Source organism: Eumetopias jubatus, unplaced genomic scaffold (genome assembly GCF_037043125.1).
Source record: "Eumetopias jubatus isolate StellerSeaLion01/CBP00866 unplaced genomic scaffold, mEumJub1_p1.0 scaffold_16, whole genome shotgun sequence".
Classification (NCBI taxonomy): Eukaryota; Metazoa; Chordata; class Mammalia; order Carnivora; family Otariidae; genus Eumetopias; species Eumetopias jubatus.
The window spans coordinates 68095215-68111618 of record NW_028274822.1 but is presented as its reverse complement, the minus strand read 5'-3'; the positions used below and the strand labels follow the sequence as shown (position 1 = coordinate 68111618).

Genomic DNA, 16404 nt, shown 5'->3' with positions numbered 1-16404 from the left:
GACCAGTAGTCTTTCTAGGCTCATGTTTTGTCTGGGGATGTATCAGAGGGTGTTCTCAGGGGCAGGTGATTCTCCCTTGAAACGTGAGTACCAGGAAGATAACGATGCATCCAAATGGGCACCTTCCCTGCTAGGGGCTTGCCACCAGTGCCCTGGTCTAAATCTTTGCTCTGTGTAGGATTAATGATGTCTTGTAGTGTCTGTGTGGAAGTACCCTTTTGTGCATAAATTACATTTTTCAAATTTAAGGTGTTTGGATGAGTCTAGGTATATTTTGTGTCTATCCTTCATGCTTTATAAGTACTGTCTGCTAGCAGCCCTCATTTTTAGAATCTGAAGCATTTTTTTTGTTTGTTTGTTTTTTAAGACCTACCTCCCTACTGAAGCTTTCAGATCTTCTGGACCTTTTTTCCTAAATTCCTCTACATTCTCAGTTTTCTTAAATGAGCACATTATTCAGCAAACCTTTGTGAAGTGCCTGAAGAGTGTGCTAGGTTTTCAGGTCAGTGCTTGGCAAAAACACGCCTGAGAGAGGGAAGCTGAGTCATATACGTGCCGTTCGTTGCAGTAGGCACAGGGGAGACATGTGACAGAAGTCCGTGCGACTGTCACAGAGCCATCAGACCTTCATCTCTGGCCCAGATAGCAGGTGTCCCGAAGTTCCAGGGTGTGAACTAGAGGAGAGGGACTTGGAACCAGCATGGCTGTCTTCTGGTACTCCAGGGCCTCTCCTGGGGTGGGGACAGCAGTCTGCTGTCTCATGCTTGTTTGGTCTGGAAGGTGGAATCAGCACCATCTCGGGGGAGGGGGGAAAGGATATGCCTAGCTCCAGCCGAAGGAGCTGTTCCATGTACCTCACAGACTCTTACAAATCCTCATAACTGGGTTATCTTTCCTATTTTGCGGAGAGAACGGAGATTCCTGCGAGGTAAACTGCCCCCACAGTCTTGGAGCTAGTAGGGACTAACCCCAACATTCAAAGCCCAGGCCCGAGGGACTCGTTCAAACCCATGATGCCTCTGTCACACCATTCTGCTTTTCCAGAGCGGTGGCTTTCACATCGGTATAAAGAATTTCCTAAGACTTAAAATGGAGGAGCAGTCGGCCTTGTAAAGAGCTCTTATTCCTGTCACCTTTTCCTCAGAGAAGGCATCTGAACAGGGTTTTTGTGTGAGCCATGGCTTCTTCCATTAGGCAGCCTTCAAGGCCCACAGCACCCAGATTACCCTGCATCCATCTGTTTTAGAGCCTGAGTACAAAATTGGTGGTGTTTGTCTCAAGGGTAAACTAAAGGAGGCCATCCCAAGGATGTTTTGGAATGGCCAATTTTCTTGCCCTCAAACACACGAATTCTCAGGGAAGCCATTGGGGGTTAGGACGAAGAGACAACACGGCCTCTCTCCTCCTCTTCTGCCAAGCCCTTCCCTAGAGCACACACCACGGTAAATGTTGCTTGAGGATTACTGTGAGTGTCTCCTTTAGTTCAAATTGCATTTTAGTGAGTAATAACCCCTGCCAAAGCTAAATGAAATCTAGAAAAGGTAGGACTAATTCCTAAGCTGCTCACAACATGCCCAGGGCTCATGAATCAGCTATGACCTAGCCATCGGCTCTTGCCTGCCGTCCCTTCCTGGTGGTAGTTTTTCTGAATTTTCAAAAAGCAGGCATCCTGGTTCCTGTGAAAGGTCTCCCTTTGGAGGGGTTTATGGGAAACGCAGGGACATTAATCCCATCTCTTAGGGTGACATTTGCTAACTAATTCTGAATTGTTCCCCCAAAATACGTTCATTTGACTGAATCAATTTATAGTTTGTACCTTAGATTTTGTTTTTGTGAAGTTTCAGTATAGCTGGAGCTGTATCCTAGAAGTGTGCTTGCTACTTTGGGCAACATCATTGTGGTTAAACCTGGCTGCCTCACCCAGAGAACCATGGCAGCTTCCCTCTCTTGACTTCAGAGCAGCCGTGCACAGAGAATGATTGAATGTTTATTGTTTGTTTTTAAGAAATTTTTTTTTTAAGTAGGGCCATAAAAATTCCCATAAAACCCACTCTTGAATCATTACCTTTAAGCAACATAACTGTTCAGTGAACACTCTAGGGTAAGTTGGCTGCTTATGAGATCTACTCAGTGTATAGAGTTTATTGAGCATGAACTACTTCAGAACATCTACCAGTTTTTGTTTTTGTTTTTTTTTGGGGGGGGGTGTTGTTGTTGTTTTACCATGGTAAAACAGACATAACCTAAAATTTTACCACTCCAGCCATCTTTAAGTCTACAGTTCAGGGACATTAAAGTCTGTTCACAGTATTATACAACCATCACTACTGTCTGGTTCCAGAACTCTTCCTCACCCTAAAGGGAAACCCCCATACGCATTAGCAGTCACTCCGTATTTGTCACTCCAGTCACTCCAGTAATCTGCTTTCTGTCTCTGAACCTCACCAGTTGGGTTACTACATATAAAGGGAGTCATACAACACATGGCCTGTGTGTCAAGCTTTCACCTAGCACAGAACGTTTCAGGACTTATCCACGTTGTAACGTGTCAGTACTGCATTTTATTTTAAGGGCTCAAAAAGATTCCATTGTGTGGACATACCACATCATGTTTATCTGTTTTTCTCTTTGGTGGACATTTGTTGCATGCTTGTTTCCACGTTTTGGCTGTTGTGAGTAATGCTGCTATGGACATTTTTGTGCAGGGATTAGTTTCAACACTGGTGTTCACTTCTTTGAGGTGTTTGCCCAGACTGCAAGTGCTAGCTCATGCGGCAGTTCTCCGTGACGTGCCGAGGGACTGCCGCAGCGGCTGCAGCATTTGCGTTCCCACCAGTGATGTACAGTTTCATTTCTTCACATCCTTGCCAGCACTTGTTGTTCCATTTCGTGAAATAATATGCATCGTATCAGATATGAAGTGGTAGCTCTTGGCGGTTCTGATTTGCATTTCCTATTGACTAATGGAGTTGAGTATCTTCTTGTGTGCTCTCGGCTGTTCGTTTATCGTCTTTGGAAAAATGTCTGTTCAGATCCTTTGCCCGTTTTGCATTTGGGCAGTTGGGCTGTTTGTCTTTCAGTTGGGTTGTTGAGTTGTTGCTTGGTTTGTTTTTCGTGGAAATTTTCAGATACCCACTAAAGAGAGTGGTAAAGCGACCCTGTGCACATGTGCCCCTGGCACATGTCATTGCACCCGGTCCTCGTGCTCTCCATCCGCACCTGGAGGTTTCCAGAACAACTCCCAGCCCTTTAATGTTATCTCGCATTTAGTTTAAACTTCCCGATTGAAACATGATTTTATAGTTGGTTTGCTAGAATGAAGATCTAGATAAGGTTTATACTTCGCATTTGGATAATAAACTTCTTTTAGTCAATTTTAATCTTCAAATTCCCTCATCTTTTCCCCCCTTTCAGTTTGTCTTCTTGAAGGAACTGGATCATGTATCTTATAGAATGTATACATTTTAGGTTTCGCTGACTACATCCCTGTGGTGTTCTCCCCTGGTGTAAGCTAGAAGGTAGAACTAGAGCTTAGATTTGATTCCAGTTCTAGTTTTTGGTAGAAACACCTCAGTTGTGGAGTTGTGTCCATCTCTCCAGGTAGAAGAGAGCAGGACCGGCTCTCTCTCTCTGAGATGGCCCTGGCCACTCATCATCGTTGCCAAGTGATGCCCTTCCATTTCGGTCAGTCACTCCTGCTTCATTGGAATTCCTCTTCACAGACAAACTCCTGTGTCAGCTGTTTAATTGCCTTGCTGTCCAGTGGGGTCAGGAAAGTTCCATCTGGTGCTTGATCCTCTCCCTTGATTTCCCAGCACTTAGGATCATGAGCTGGGCCGGCTGTGCTTCTTTGAGCATCATCATGAACTCCCGGATTTGACCTTTTAAATAATGTTCCCGTCCACTGCACTTCCACCCGCCATCAGTCTTTAGATCAGTGGTCCTGACTCAGGTCATCTGGGGACCTTTAACGAAAATAATGTCCAGACAGCTGGGTCAGCCTCTCTGGGGTAGAGCTGAGCATGTTGCCTTGAAAAGGCTTTGCAGGTGATTCTGATGCACAGTGAAGATTGAAGGTCTTTGTTGGAACCCCCTCCCTGACAAGGGGCACAAGATGCAGAGCCCTGTCTTCAAGATTGCTGGCTCACCTTGGGCTGTCTGCCCTGGCTTGCTTCCTTACTCTCGCTTCACCACATAGTCCCAATACCTGGACTTCATGATAAGCAAGCCTCATGGACATGTGCTGTCTGCCCTTCTCCTCCTCCCCTCCCTTCCTCTCCCCTGACCTGGAGCAGAGCTTGGCTAAACTTCGTAAGGGAGACCGCACTGAAGTCCCCAGGGCAACACCCTTAGATCTGCAGCCAGAGTGGCCCTACCAGGCTACACCTTGGCAGCCCTGGGCACCAAGCAGGTTTTTGCTTGTTAACTTCCAGGGTCTTCTGGGGCCTTCTGTGTTTAACACTACCGGCAGTGGTAAATACTGTCTCTTGATGTTTTTTCCCTCTCTTTTAGACATCACACCCCCTTATCATACCACACAAAAAAAGATACCCCAGATTTCCCTCCAGACCTTGCCCCCTGGCCTGGGGCTGAGGCAACTGGGTAGGGGTTTTGTTTGTAATTCACTTGTAACTCCTCAAGGCTGGGCTGTGACCCCCAGCAGGTGGCATTCCCAGTATCTTCAGCCAAGGGAAGGACCCTGCCTCTCTGCCTGTGTTTGGGCCTGTGACACCACTGTCAACAGTTGAGATGGGCCTAAGGAAATCGGTGTGAGCAGAGAGATGAATCATGGTGTTTGGCTTCTTGCCCTATGCCCATAAAAGTGGCATTTCCTTAAATAGATCAGAACCTGAATAACTATTTAAAGAACATGTGGTATTAGGGGGTGTATTTTATGGCCTTTAATTAAACTTCAAACAAATTAAAACATTTTTACGATGTTTTATGACATTTTTTATCCTTTTCCGTGGAGATTTGTGGAACTTGTTCGCTCACTTACCCCACCTCCCCCAACTCTCAGTGCATACAAGGGCACACCAAAGTGGGGCCGCCTGAAGGCCGCAGGCAGAGGGCAGCATCATATCTTAGTCATAGGAGCAGGTGAAGGCTTCCGGCCCAGCTCAGGAAGGAGCAAGTGGGAAACGCCCAGCTGGTCCTGTGGAGGGGTGTGAGGTGTTGGGCGATTTTACGAGTCTAGGTCTGAGTTTTTATGATAGTGAAAAGGACAGCAGATGGGCTTGTGAAGCAGGCCACATGCATCTGCCCTGTCAGATCTCTTGGTGGACATTTCCTAGATGGGAGATCCTGGATGGGAGGATGTGCGCCTATAGGAGAAAATGTGGCAGAGCGCCTCATTTGAGTCTGTGCTGAATGCTTTCTTGAACTTTTGTTGACACATATCATAACCATCTTGTTTTTGTCCGCCTAATCCAAACGTAGACTTACCTGAAAGAGTAGAGAAGTCCTGAGTTGACCTGAAAACCAAATGCAAAATCTGAATTCATTAATTAGAAACTTACATTATAATTACTAGTATGTTCCATTGTCCCTATTTTAAAAAGAAAATTGTTCCCTTCTTAAGAGAGCTTGGCGCCATTGCCTGTGAATAGGGAGCAATAGAAAGTTCTTCCATTAGTGTGCATATTCCCCTCAAAACGCCATTTTGGGGCTTTAAGAATAGTTTCTTTTAAAGCTGTTGGATGGCCTGCTGAAGCAGCCATCCATGTAGGGGTCAGGACCTGTGTGGGTGGAAGCCCCTCGACCCTCCGCAGCCCCTGCGCTGATCTGCAAAATGTAAATGGGCCCTTCTGCCCAGAGAGAAGTGCACCTGGGCTTTACAGTCAAGGGTTTTTCCTTATGCACCAAAAAATGCCGCTTTTTAAAAACAGTCCATTTCTAGACAACCTTTGTGAAATAAACATGTCAAAAAGCATGTCTGTGATGTCATAAGACCATTACAGTTAATTGAACTTTGCGATGAGGTGGCTTCTTAAACCTAAATTAATAGCTGCGGAATCAAGAGTTCCAGAGAGGAAGCCAGGGGCCCTCTTCCCATCTGAATTTTCTAGCACCCTTTTCGGCCTCAGAGAACCGGCTTTGTTGTTTAAATAGACTTTTCTTTGTTCGACCTGTATTATTTCCCAATAGTTTGATTTTTCAGCCCTGATCCTCAAAAACAATGAAACAGGCAGTGAGATGGGGAGCGCAGGGCGCAGGCCCAGCGCTGCTGTGGTGGCTTGGGGTGGTGGCAGCCTTGTTCTCAGATGTTAGGCTTTTCTCCATTTCCCTTGAAGCCCCAGCCTCATTTTCCCCCAGGGTCTCTTGGGAGGGGTGAGGAGGTGGACAGGGGTGGGCAGAGCACTCAGAGGCCTCACTTGGATTCCGTGCGTTGTGGCCTCACTGTCCTCTGCAGGGTACAGTGCCCAGCCTGGCTCCCTCCAACTGGCGGAGGCCGAGACACCTGCCAGCCTGCCTGGGCTTGGTCTTCGGAAGTTTGGTTGTCAGGTGCTTCAAAGTTAACTCCCCCTACCCTGGAACTCAAGAAACCATTGTTCCTCGTTGTTTAAATTTCTTTGGCATGTTTTGTAAATGAAGTCGCTGCTCTGCCTGGAGGTTCCAGGCTTGAGGTCAGGTTTGTGTTGAGGAAGCTGGAGAAGGCTGGGGTTCCCACAGCTGGGGAGCTGGGGCGCAGCCATTTCCTCTGCTGTAGGAGCCTCTGGCGTGCGGCGCGGGGAGGCCAGGCACGTAGGCGGCTCTGCCAGACGCCTGCCTTTCAGGGAGCTGGAGAGGGGGCTGCGGCGGCAGGAAGTGGAGATTTGTTTTCCTCCAGAAATGAATGTGGCCTCCGGGGGCAAGGGCTGGGAGTCCTCAGCGGCTACATGTTGCCTCCGGCCTCACACAGGGCTTGGACACGCCAGTAAGAGGCTGCTTGCCCTGCCGTCCGTGCAATGGTACGAGGTGCCCTCGGCTCTTTGATCAGGGCACTTGTCACGAGATCTGGTCGGGTTCCTAGGGGGAGCATGGCCAGGCTTGGGACGGGCCTGAGTTTGAATAACCACCCAAATCAGCTCTGGAACCTGGGCCTCCTTATCTAAAACTGCTCCTGGGTGATGGTGGGATTAAGATGACACCCTGTCCTCCCTGCTGCCGGCCCAGCACCTTGGACAGGTCACTTCCCTTCCCTGGTTCCAGTTTCCTCCCAGCCGGCACCGACACCCCTGGCTGGCTGCTTCCTGAGATTCCGATGAGATGAAAGAGGCCCAGGCCCGTTTGCTGTGGCAGCGATCAGCAGTAACTCTCAGACACCGCTGGTTGCGCCCTCACAGGAGGCGGGGACTGTCATTGTCCGCCGCAGAGGGGGCCTCTCAGGGTTGGGACAGGAATGCTTGTCTGGGCTGTGTCTTCGTGGCCAGGAAGTGTGGGGACTGCAGCCTGGAGGCAGGGAGGACCTGCCCGGCCCCAGTGGCCGGGGAAGGGTTGGCGGGCTCACTCGTAGAGGCCAAGTCAGATGGCCCTGAGGGCTTACTGAGACCTTCCCTGGGACTCTTGGCAGGTTTGCATCCTTTTGTGCTTTAATCTGGTAATTTTTCTCACCACGGTTTCTGAACAATGCTTTCAGGCCAGATCGGCGAGACTGGCCGCCCCAGATAATCAGGTTACCGAGGGGAAATGACCTCTGGAATGATTGCCCACAGAGCTGCCGCCTTTTTGAAGGCTTGTGCTTGTGTGGAAGCCCCCCCGCCAGAGGGCAGCATTCTGGGTGTCTGCAGTCAGGGGCCAGAGAAATCATTTCAGTGACGAGGCCGATGAAAAAAAGTTCAGCCCCTCTCTCTTCCATGCTACTTGCTCTTTTCGTAAGGGGACTGACCGCAAGCTGTGAGTCTGGATTAAGACCGTCTTCCCGGAAGGGCCACTTGCCCAACCTGGTCCTGTCCTCCCCACCTGCCCCTCATCCATGAGCCCCAGGTCCCCTGCTTGGTGTGAGGACCTAACAGTTTGTAAACCTGGGGTGAGGGATGGCAGGGTTTGTAAAACCCTATACACATACACATAGTATTTGTATCGCTGTGAATACATAGTATTTGTATCGCTGTGATCACTTGTCCCTGGGAGGAGTGGCAACCTGTATCCAGGAGTGGGGGGTTTGCCTTCACTAATAAAGTCTGGGCTTCCCAGTCCCCTAGGAGCTAACCCTTGATGCAGTTGAAGTCTGCGTGAAAGAAACAGTGGGGCCTCAGACAAGAGGTGTTCGGGAAGTGCTCTCTTTTTCAGTCTGTGGCATTTACATAAAGTTTGTGAATTTCCAAAACTTAACTGGAGTTTCAACTTCAAAAGGATTTTTGCAAATAAGGGTAAAGGCTACATAATAGCCAAACTGTGTTATCATATGGTCAACTATTTCTGACTATGTTACTTTTATAGTTAGAAATAATTTACCATGAATGTGGAAAGAGGCACCTCTTCCAAGAAAGTCGAGGTGATGCGAGGTGATGCGTGGAGAGGCTCTGTGGGAAAGCACACAGCCCCAGCATCAATCGGCTCCCAGTGTCTCCTAAGGCAAGAAGGCAGCTGTTGACGTCCTCAGAACACAGAGGTTTTGATGGACTATAAATCTGTGCCTAGAGCCCTAACAGGGGAGGTCAGGCGGAATCGTAACTTCTTAACATAGCACTTTCGCTCCCTAGGGCCCCGCGAGGCTGCAGAGCTGCCAGACCAGCTCCCTGTGCCCAGAGTTCTTCCCATGAGGGGGAGGTGGCTCAGATGTGTGCGGCCAAGGCGGCAGTGAGCTGTGGGTGGTGGGCAGGATGGGATGGGCACCCGCTGAGAAGGCCAGTCCCTGACACCTGCCGGTCTTGGGACATGACCCCTAGCACACTGTGCCTTCTCCAGAGGCTCCCCCTGCCTGGGATTTGGAGGCCATGTGGCATCCGAGGCCACCTTCCCCCTCCTCAGCGTGCTCCTGAGAAGATCACAAGGTGTGTTACTTACACGTTATTTTTCTTTTCCTTCAGAATATTGACATTACAAACTTCAGCAGCAGCTGGAATGACGGACTGGCCTTCTGCGCTCTCCTGCATACGTACCTTCCGGCCCACATTCCGTATCAAGAGCTGAACAGCCAAGATAAGGTAGGCTGGCTGTGAAACAGCCCAGCTCCTGGCGTCCTTACCACACAGGGGAGACAGAGCCTTCCAGCAGCAGGGCCCCCGCCACGGTGCTGGCTCACAGCGGCCCCATCCCAGCTTGGTCTTATTCTGGGATTGAGCTGTTAGTGCTGAGCCAGCTGGTCCCTGACCTGCCTTGTGTGGGACATTTGGCGGGTTCAGCATTCCCCAAGTTACAGCATTCCTGGTGGGAGCGCTCAGCCTTCCTGGGTGATGACATTTAGGATCACGAGCTTTATACCCTTGAGAGCCACTCAAGGCATGAGTGGTCTGGGCAGTGCTTCCCGTGCCAGGCCATCCCCTGCCAGCCCCGTGTGGTCCAGCCGTCCCGCTCACGGAGCTGCTTGGGGACAGCCCCCGTCCAGATGGGCACTGGCAGAGGTCCCAGGCCTGAGCCCTCCTCTGGTCCCCTCCTGCCCTCAGATAACGCTTGAAATTCCTCCCGGGGAGGAAGCTCACTTGACAGGTGTTTCTGATCGGCTTTTGGGGTCCGGGTCCGGGCGGCTCAGGACTGATGTGTTGAAAGTGGCCCTTTTGCACAGTGAGGAAGGAACGAGTGTGTGGAGATTGCTCCACGGACGGTCACAAGAGGAGCAGCTGGGCGCTGCAGAGGGGCAGTCAGGGTCGGTGGGGGCTCCGAGGGCTCCAGTATAGGTTTGTTCTGGTCCCAAGTGGAGGTGGCTGCTCTGTGTTCCCCAGCATCGTGAGTAGTGCAGGCCGCCCTCTTCCCGGCCTTCCTTGTCCACTCCAGTCACACAGTTTGTTTTACAGCGAAGGAACTTCACCCTGGCCTTCCAGGCGGCCGAGAGCGTCGGCATCAAATCCACATTGGTGAGTCACTGGCAGGGCCCCTCCTTTTTGTTCGGAAGAGTTTCCTTCTCATTAAAGGAGATCCTGGGTGGTGCGGTGGCCTTTTGAGCAGGGGGCTGGTGGGTGGGGCTCGGGGTCCACCCTGGCCACCCGAGCGAGTGTCCTGTCGGGTGCAGGCAGGGGTTTCGCCTCAGTCCCATGGGCACTTGATGGCTCACGTGAATTGTCTTGAGGAAGCAGCCTGAGGTGGGTAGAGTCATCCTGACCACAACCCGGCAAGTTTGACTTCCTCAGAGTCACCTTTTCTAGTTGAATGCCTGGGTTCAGAAGAAAAAATGCTAACAAGTTTATAACAGGTCACTGTCAGAGGCATATTCCTGCAGGTCTGTCTGCCTTTTGGCAAACTAGAGGGAGAGGGGAGGCGAGTACAAGGCAAAGAAGGAGGCTTTAGAGGCCGAGCAGGCACTCCCGCGCGTCAGGGGCCGTGCAAAGGCCACTCGGGTGCGAGACGTGAGTTGTAGAAAACCCTCGCGTTTCAGGGTCGTCAGGCCACTCCCCAGCACCCACAGTAGCTCCCAACAGCCGTGCTTCTGTCAGAGCTCTTGCCCCTTCACCCCGTCTGACTATCCAAAGAAGATACTGCGTCCAGATGCAAAGCCAGGCCTTACACACCCAGCGACACTTAGATGATATAAACTCGGGACCACGGCGGTGGTGTCAAATCCAGCGACACGCGGTGGCCAGCGCACAGCTTGGGGAGTTCCGCAGAGTACGAGCCCCGTGAGGCCAGGTCACTGCCCCAGGGGCACCCCTCACCCTGACTCGTAACAGCTGGGTGGCTTTGAAGAGTGTTTACATTCCTGTTTACCACAATAGGAGTGTTTGTGTAGAGTTCCAGAAGTGTATCTTCTGACCTGATAGAAATAGGCTTGTTTAGGGTGGCCTCTCTTCAGTTGTACAGAGAGAGAAGTTACCATTATTGAAATGTTTTCTGTTATCCCGGTACTTTACATCACGTGTGAAATTCCAACATATAAAAAGTGGGCCATTTCCACCCCTCCAAAAAGAAAAAACCTTTATATTGATCAAGATCTTTATATTGAACAAACATACTTTCTTTTTTCTATACCAAGTCACCAGTGGGTGGCGCGTTCCATCCTGCTGGCCGTGGCCTCACCCATGGAACCTCCCGGAGCAGTGCTCTGGAGCGAGGCTCCCCTGGAAAGTCACGGGTGCTCTCCAGCAACAGCGGGTCTCTTCTGGGCCAGCCCCGTACCCAAGTCCTGGGTTTCCCACATCCGTTTTCGCCAGCTGGCGTCTCACAGATGACTGCTACTCTGCACGGGACAATTAGAAAGCAGTGTCTTTGATGCTTTCAGATGCTTGCCATGGTGAAGGGCACTGGAAAGTTGAGTTCTGGGAGACCTGGGCGCACAGAGACTCTCCTGGGACAGAGACTGGGGTGAGAAGAAGCGCTCTCAGAAGTGAGCACACGGAGGGGTTTTAAAAAAAGAAGCAGACGGATCGAGGCCCCAAAGATGAAAGCCAGCCTCGGAGGGCCGTGGCCCGGAGCAGGGGTGCCCCGGTGTGCAGCTCTGGGGCAGGGCACGGGCACACACGGGCAGCTTGGGGGCCATGCAGGTGCTTCCAGGCACACTTGGCAGCGAGGGAGCAGGCACCCCGGCCAGGCCTTCGGCAGGTGTGATCAGGCTTGGCCCAAAGTCAGAGGCCCCACCCCATGCAAGGACCCCGTGTAGCTGTCGGGGAGCCTGTCGGGACGGGCCCAGGGGTGACCCGGGATTCTAACCAGGTTTCTTCCTTCTCCGCCAGGACATTAATGAGATGGTGCGGACTGAGCGGCCTGATTGGCAGAGCGTCATGCTCTACGTGACTGCAATCTACAAGTATTTCGAAACCTGAGCACACCGGAAGGACTCTCCCCGTTACCAAGTGACACCGACGCCATTAGCTACGCACCCCGTAAAGCTTTCAGCGACTCTCTGGGCCGCCCCGCAGCGTGTGAGCCTTGAGCCGGGGCCTCCGAGTCAGGAGAACTCGGGCCTCCGTGGCCCCCGGCTCGCAGCTGGCCCCGCGCACATGACCCGTCGGCGCACAGGACCCGTCGGCGCACACACGCTGTTTGCTGCCAGAGTTTTTTTCTGAAGAGAATATTGAACTGCATTAGTGCCGTGGGGTGTAAAAACCAGCTCATGCACGGCTCAACTCGGGAAAGGGGCTGAAACTCTGGGGGCAGCTCACGGGGGGGTTAGTGAAAGCTTTAGCCACAGCGCTTCTTGACTACTCGCCGGTGCGGCTTCTGGCACCCGTGAGAACCAGGCCGGGGACTCGGCGCCTGGCAGAGGTGCCTGGAGAGCAGGCCGCGGCCCTGGACGTGGAGGGCCACGGAGTGCATCACCACAGCAGTGGGGCAGCCACTGATTTCCACGTGGCAGGGCTGGCGTGGCCCGCGTGATTTAGGTGTTTACAGTTTGAGCTAACGGATGATCGTGACTCAAGTTCCCGGCTGGTGGCGTCCGCCGCTGCTGAAGGGTTGGTTTTGCGGCTGGGCCCCCGTCGAGCAGAGGCGGCCCCCTGGCCTCGCCGCTGCCAACCTGTCCTTTAGCCTGGAAGGGGCTTGGGAACCCAGCTCTGACTTTAGGTTTCTGGACAAAAGAATTGGTCAAAAGGAGTTCTAGTTAAAAAAAAAATTTTTTTTCTTATGAGCAATATTGGGGGAAAATACCTCCTGTTCTGTTAGTACCAAAGTTAAATTGTCTTAGTAAACATAGACATAAAACAAAATCTGGACGCTAGCATGGTGAAAGCCAGAAATGAAGTCAGAAGTAGCAGGAGAAAAAGCCGAACAGCTGGAGGGAGCCCAGCAGGGTAATTTAAAGTCACTGAGTCACTCAGACGAAATCCTCCTGGGCAAGAATTTAAGGAAGTGCCTTCAGTCTCCTTGCACAGGTACACCGGATAGAGGGTCTTGGAGGCCGCTGTGACCACAGCCAGAGCAGATGGTGTCAGGGCTGGTGGCCTGCAGCCCTGTGATGGGAGTTAGTCCCTTGCCACGCACACCACCCTCCGGGTTCCAAGTGACAGGCAGCTGCACCAGCACCCCTTCTGGGCGGTGGAACCGAAGCCTTACGAGGGGTTCTGTTGAGGCAACTCTTAGGCTGGGGCCTCAGCCCTTCTTGGGAACAGGGATCCCACGTCTCAAGTGCGCCTAACACAGTAGCTGTTGGTTTGAACAGTGTTGAGACCTGTTGCTTCTAGAATGCAACTGTGTTTGGCGCCTGCAAATGGCACGAGGAAGAGTTGGCACCAGTGGGAGCAGGATTGCTGCCCCAGCCACAGGATGCGAAGAAGGCTGCCCAGCCAGCACGTGGTCCGAGGGTTCTGTGCTCGCGCATGATGTTCTAGACAGGAGTGTGATGTGTCTGTAGCCTAGGAAAGAACGTAGTTACTGTGCAGTGGGCCGTGTGTGTGTGTGGCCTGCTGGCCCACGGTCACCAGCTGGCTGGTAAGTGCCCATCAGCCCTGCCCAGATGCCCTAACCTGGCAGCCCTGGCTGCTGTCCCAGCTGGAGGCTTTTTGTGAAATGCCTGTTTTCAGCTAAGGAAGACGAGGCTCAGTGAGCAGAATCCAGCCCCAGAGCGCACCAGAAGACCCTGGCGGATACCTGTCCCCATCCTCCCTGACCAGGTTCCGTTCTGGCTTCTGTTGTTCTGTTGACAGGTGCCCTGTGCTGTCAGATGAGGGACTGTTAGGTGAGAATTACGGTTTTTTAAATGTCTCTCCACTTGGTCTTCCTGAGTCCCACTTTCGCTCTCATTTGCCCTCATGGAAGCCTGCGCTCTTGTCTGGACCCAGTGTGTCTGACTGCGGCCGTGTTCTTATTTATTATTGTTGGGGCGTGCTTTTTTGTCCGATGAAGAAGACGACTTTCCTGGGTCGGCAGTTCACACATTGGTCCCTTCCTAGCCAAGTGAGCCAGCCCTGGCAGCTCATGCTGGGGGGCCTGGGGGCTGTGCCCACAAGGTTGCCATTGGGGTCAGTGACGGGAGAGAAGGCCGCAGGAAGTGCCGGGACCGGGCCCAGCCTGTTGAAGGGCCCATCTCTGCCTCCCTGACAAGGGGCTGTGCAGGGGTGCCCGGCCAGGCCGCCTACATTTGCGCGTGGGTCCACAGGCAAGAAGATTCTAGAAGCATGACTTTTCTTTTTCTAATAGGATCCTTTTATAACACTGTTGACTTTGTGGGATAATTCTAGATGGTCATATATACCTAAAAGTGCTACTGTGAGGTGCTTTTAGTCCAGTGGCCCTTGATGTGAAGCCTCCAGGAAGTCATTTTGCCTCTTCTCCCTTCAAGCACAAGCTTTCCTGCAAAAGGGCCAGTTACATTTCTGTATCTCTCAACCACGGGCTTCTGCTGACTGACAGTACTTTTTTATTTTGTTCTATTAAATATTCTCAAATGTATTAAAATTGCTGAAATGCATCAGGCTTGGGCTTTTCTGGCTCGACACTGCAGCTGCTCCCCTGACATGGTGTGAACAGGGCCCTGGCCTCCCCCCGGGACTGGCTGTGGCAGGAGGAGGGCTCCTGAGCCCAGGCTCCTTCCCCTCTGGCTGCCCCTCCCCTGCAGCTCACAGGCCAGGAAATGTGGTGAGGGAAGGACCTGGGCGGGGGTGGGGGGTGCTGGTGCTGGGGGTCTGCCCAGGTCCCACCCTGGGCCGCAGAGCAGAGCTACAGGCCAGATGCCCGGCCCTGAGACCCCAGAAGCCCTGCCCAAGTTACCCTACAAGAACGGAAGCCCTGGCATTCCCCAGCGGCAGCCCAGACACGTGCCGCCGTGGGGAACGGAGTGGTGGGGAGGGGGTGCCTTGAGGGTTGGGGTTTTTTTTTGTTTTTTGTTTTTTTTTTAGCAGTGCATCTTCTTAGAGATCATTTTCAGTATATATAAAATCACAGAGGAAAAGAATCGGTAATTATATACCACTCAGAGCAAGCAAACCAGTCAAGCCTTTCTTCCCCTTGCATCTTGCGTGGAATGATTGACTCCACGGAGCGCAGCCCAGCACAACACTGGGGCTCGTCACACTGCACATGCTACGTGTCCCATGCGGAAGGGCCTGTGGGACCACCCCGTGTAACACGCTGAGTGACCTAGGGGGCCCTTCCTGGGCCCAAGACCCCCTCCCAGGGCCGGTGTCTGGCCAGTAAGTGAGCCTCACAGCTGGGGAGCCCCAGAGCCCACGGCCTGAGATGAGGTGTGGCCTGTGAGTGCCGACAACCGCGGGCGCCCGCCGAGGCCCGGCTTCCAGAGCGCAGCAGCCAAGTCCTTGGGGTACAGAGCTGGGCAGGGCAAAGACCGCTGGGACTGGGGCTGCCTCCAGCTTCTCCCCACTTGCCAGCTATGGGGCCTGGGGTGCTTGCTTAGACACGGTGGGAGCTCCTGCCCTTCGCTGGAGCGTAAGGAGGTTGTTCGACTGGGAACAGCAAGAGGCCGCTGCAACCAGCATGTTGGGCTCTGTGTGCAGTGGGCACCAGTCACAGCGGCAGGAGGGGTGACCCCCCCCCAGGACTCCTGGGCAGCAGGGACAGGGTGGGCTGCTAAGCTGCTGCCCCTCAAGTGTGGAGTCTGCCCTCCCCAAAACATCCCTCCCGCCTGCCCGTCATGCCCGCTGCCTCCGGAGCCAACTGAGGCCAGCCCCAGGGGTGTCCTTGTGCAGCCCGACTTCCTAACCCTCTCACAGCCTGGTGGCTCCCAGTGGGGCCAGCCAGGGGCTCTGCTTTCCTAGAGATAGTGCTTGCTCTTCCTGTCCCAGGACAGCACGTCTGGGGAGGGAACTGTTACCACCTTGACTTAGGGAAGGTTCTAGAACCTCTTTTGGGGGGGTGGCTTTGATGGGTGGAAGCAAAGAAACAAGTTCCTCAAGAAGGAGAGATCCAAAAGGATCTCACACGCCCCTATCCACAGTCTCGCAGGGCTGGGGTCCTAGGCCCTCGGTGGCCATGCCCTGGTGACCCAGCAGCCAGCTCTTTGGCCCTATCCTTGCAGGGCTGCGCTTCCCACACCCTTGGTTTGGCCTGAATTCTGTTTCAGGTTGTCCTCTAAATGGAAGGCAGGGCGGATAGAAGGGGTCTTGTGCTCTGCACCAGGTAGATGAGGAGTGGATTCTGGTCAGGGCCAGGCTGTGGGGAAAGCAGGAGCTCAGCATACCAGGTCAGGGCTTTGCTGGGCCTGGCTCATACGATGGGAGGGCAGCCTGAGGGTGGCGGTAGGCCTGGGAGCTGGGGGGCTGTGAGGGCGGGTCAGAGGGGTGAAGAGTGACCGGGCACAGCCTGCCATCTCTGCCACCAGATCCGAGCCAGACCCAGAGCAAGGAAAGGCCCCAGGAGTCCCCGGAGGATGTCTATTATTGA

General features: G+C 52.9%; 1 protein-coding gene across 2 annotated transcripts in view; it reads left to right on the top strand.

The window, feature by feature from the left end:
• Positions 1-14476, top strand: part of SPECC1L (sperm antigen with calponin homology and coiled-coil domains 1 like) — a 131123-nt gene extending 116647 nt beyond the window's left edge. For both annotated transcript variants that reach the window (XM_028094179.2, XM_028094180.2), the window contains exons 14-16: positions 9012-9128; positions 9936-9995; positions 11805-14476. In XM_028094179.2, coding sequence (XP_027949980.1) covers positions 9012-9128; positions 9936-9995; positions 11805-11894 — 267 coding nt within the window. In that variant the 3' untranslated portion in view covers positions 11895-14476. The remainder of the gene's footprint in view (positions 1-9011; positions 9129-9935; positions 9996-11804) is intronic.
• Positions 14477-16404: the final 1928 nt, after the last annotated feature.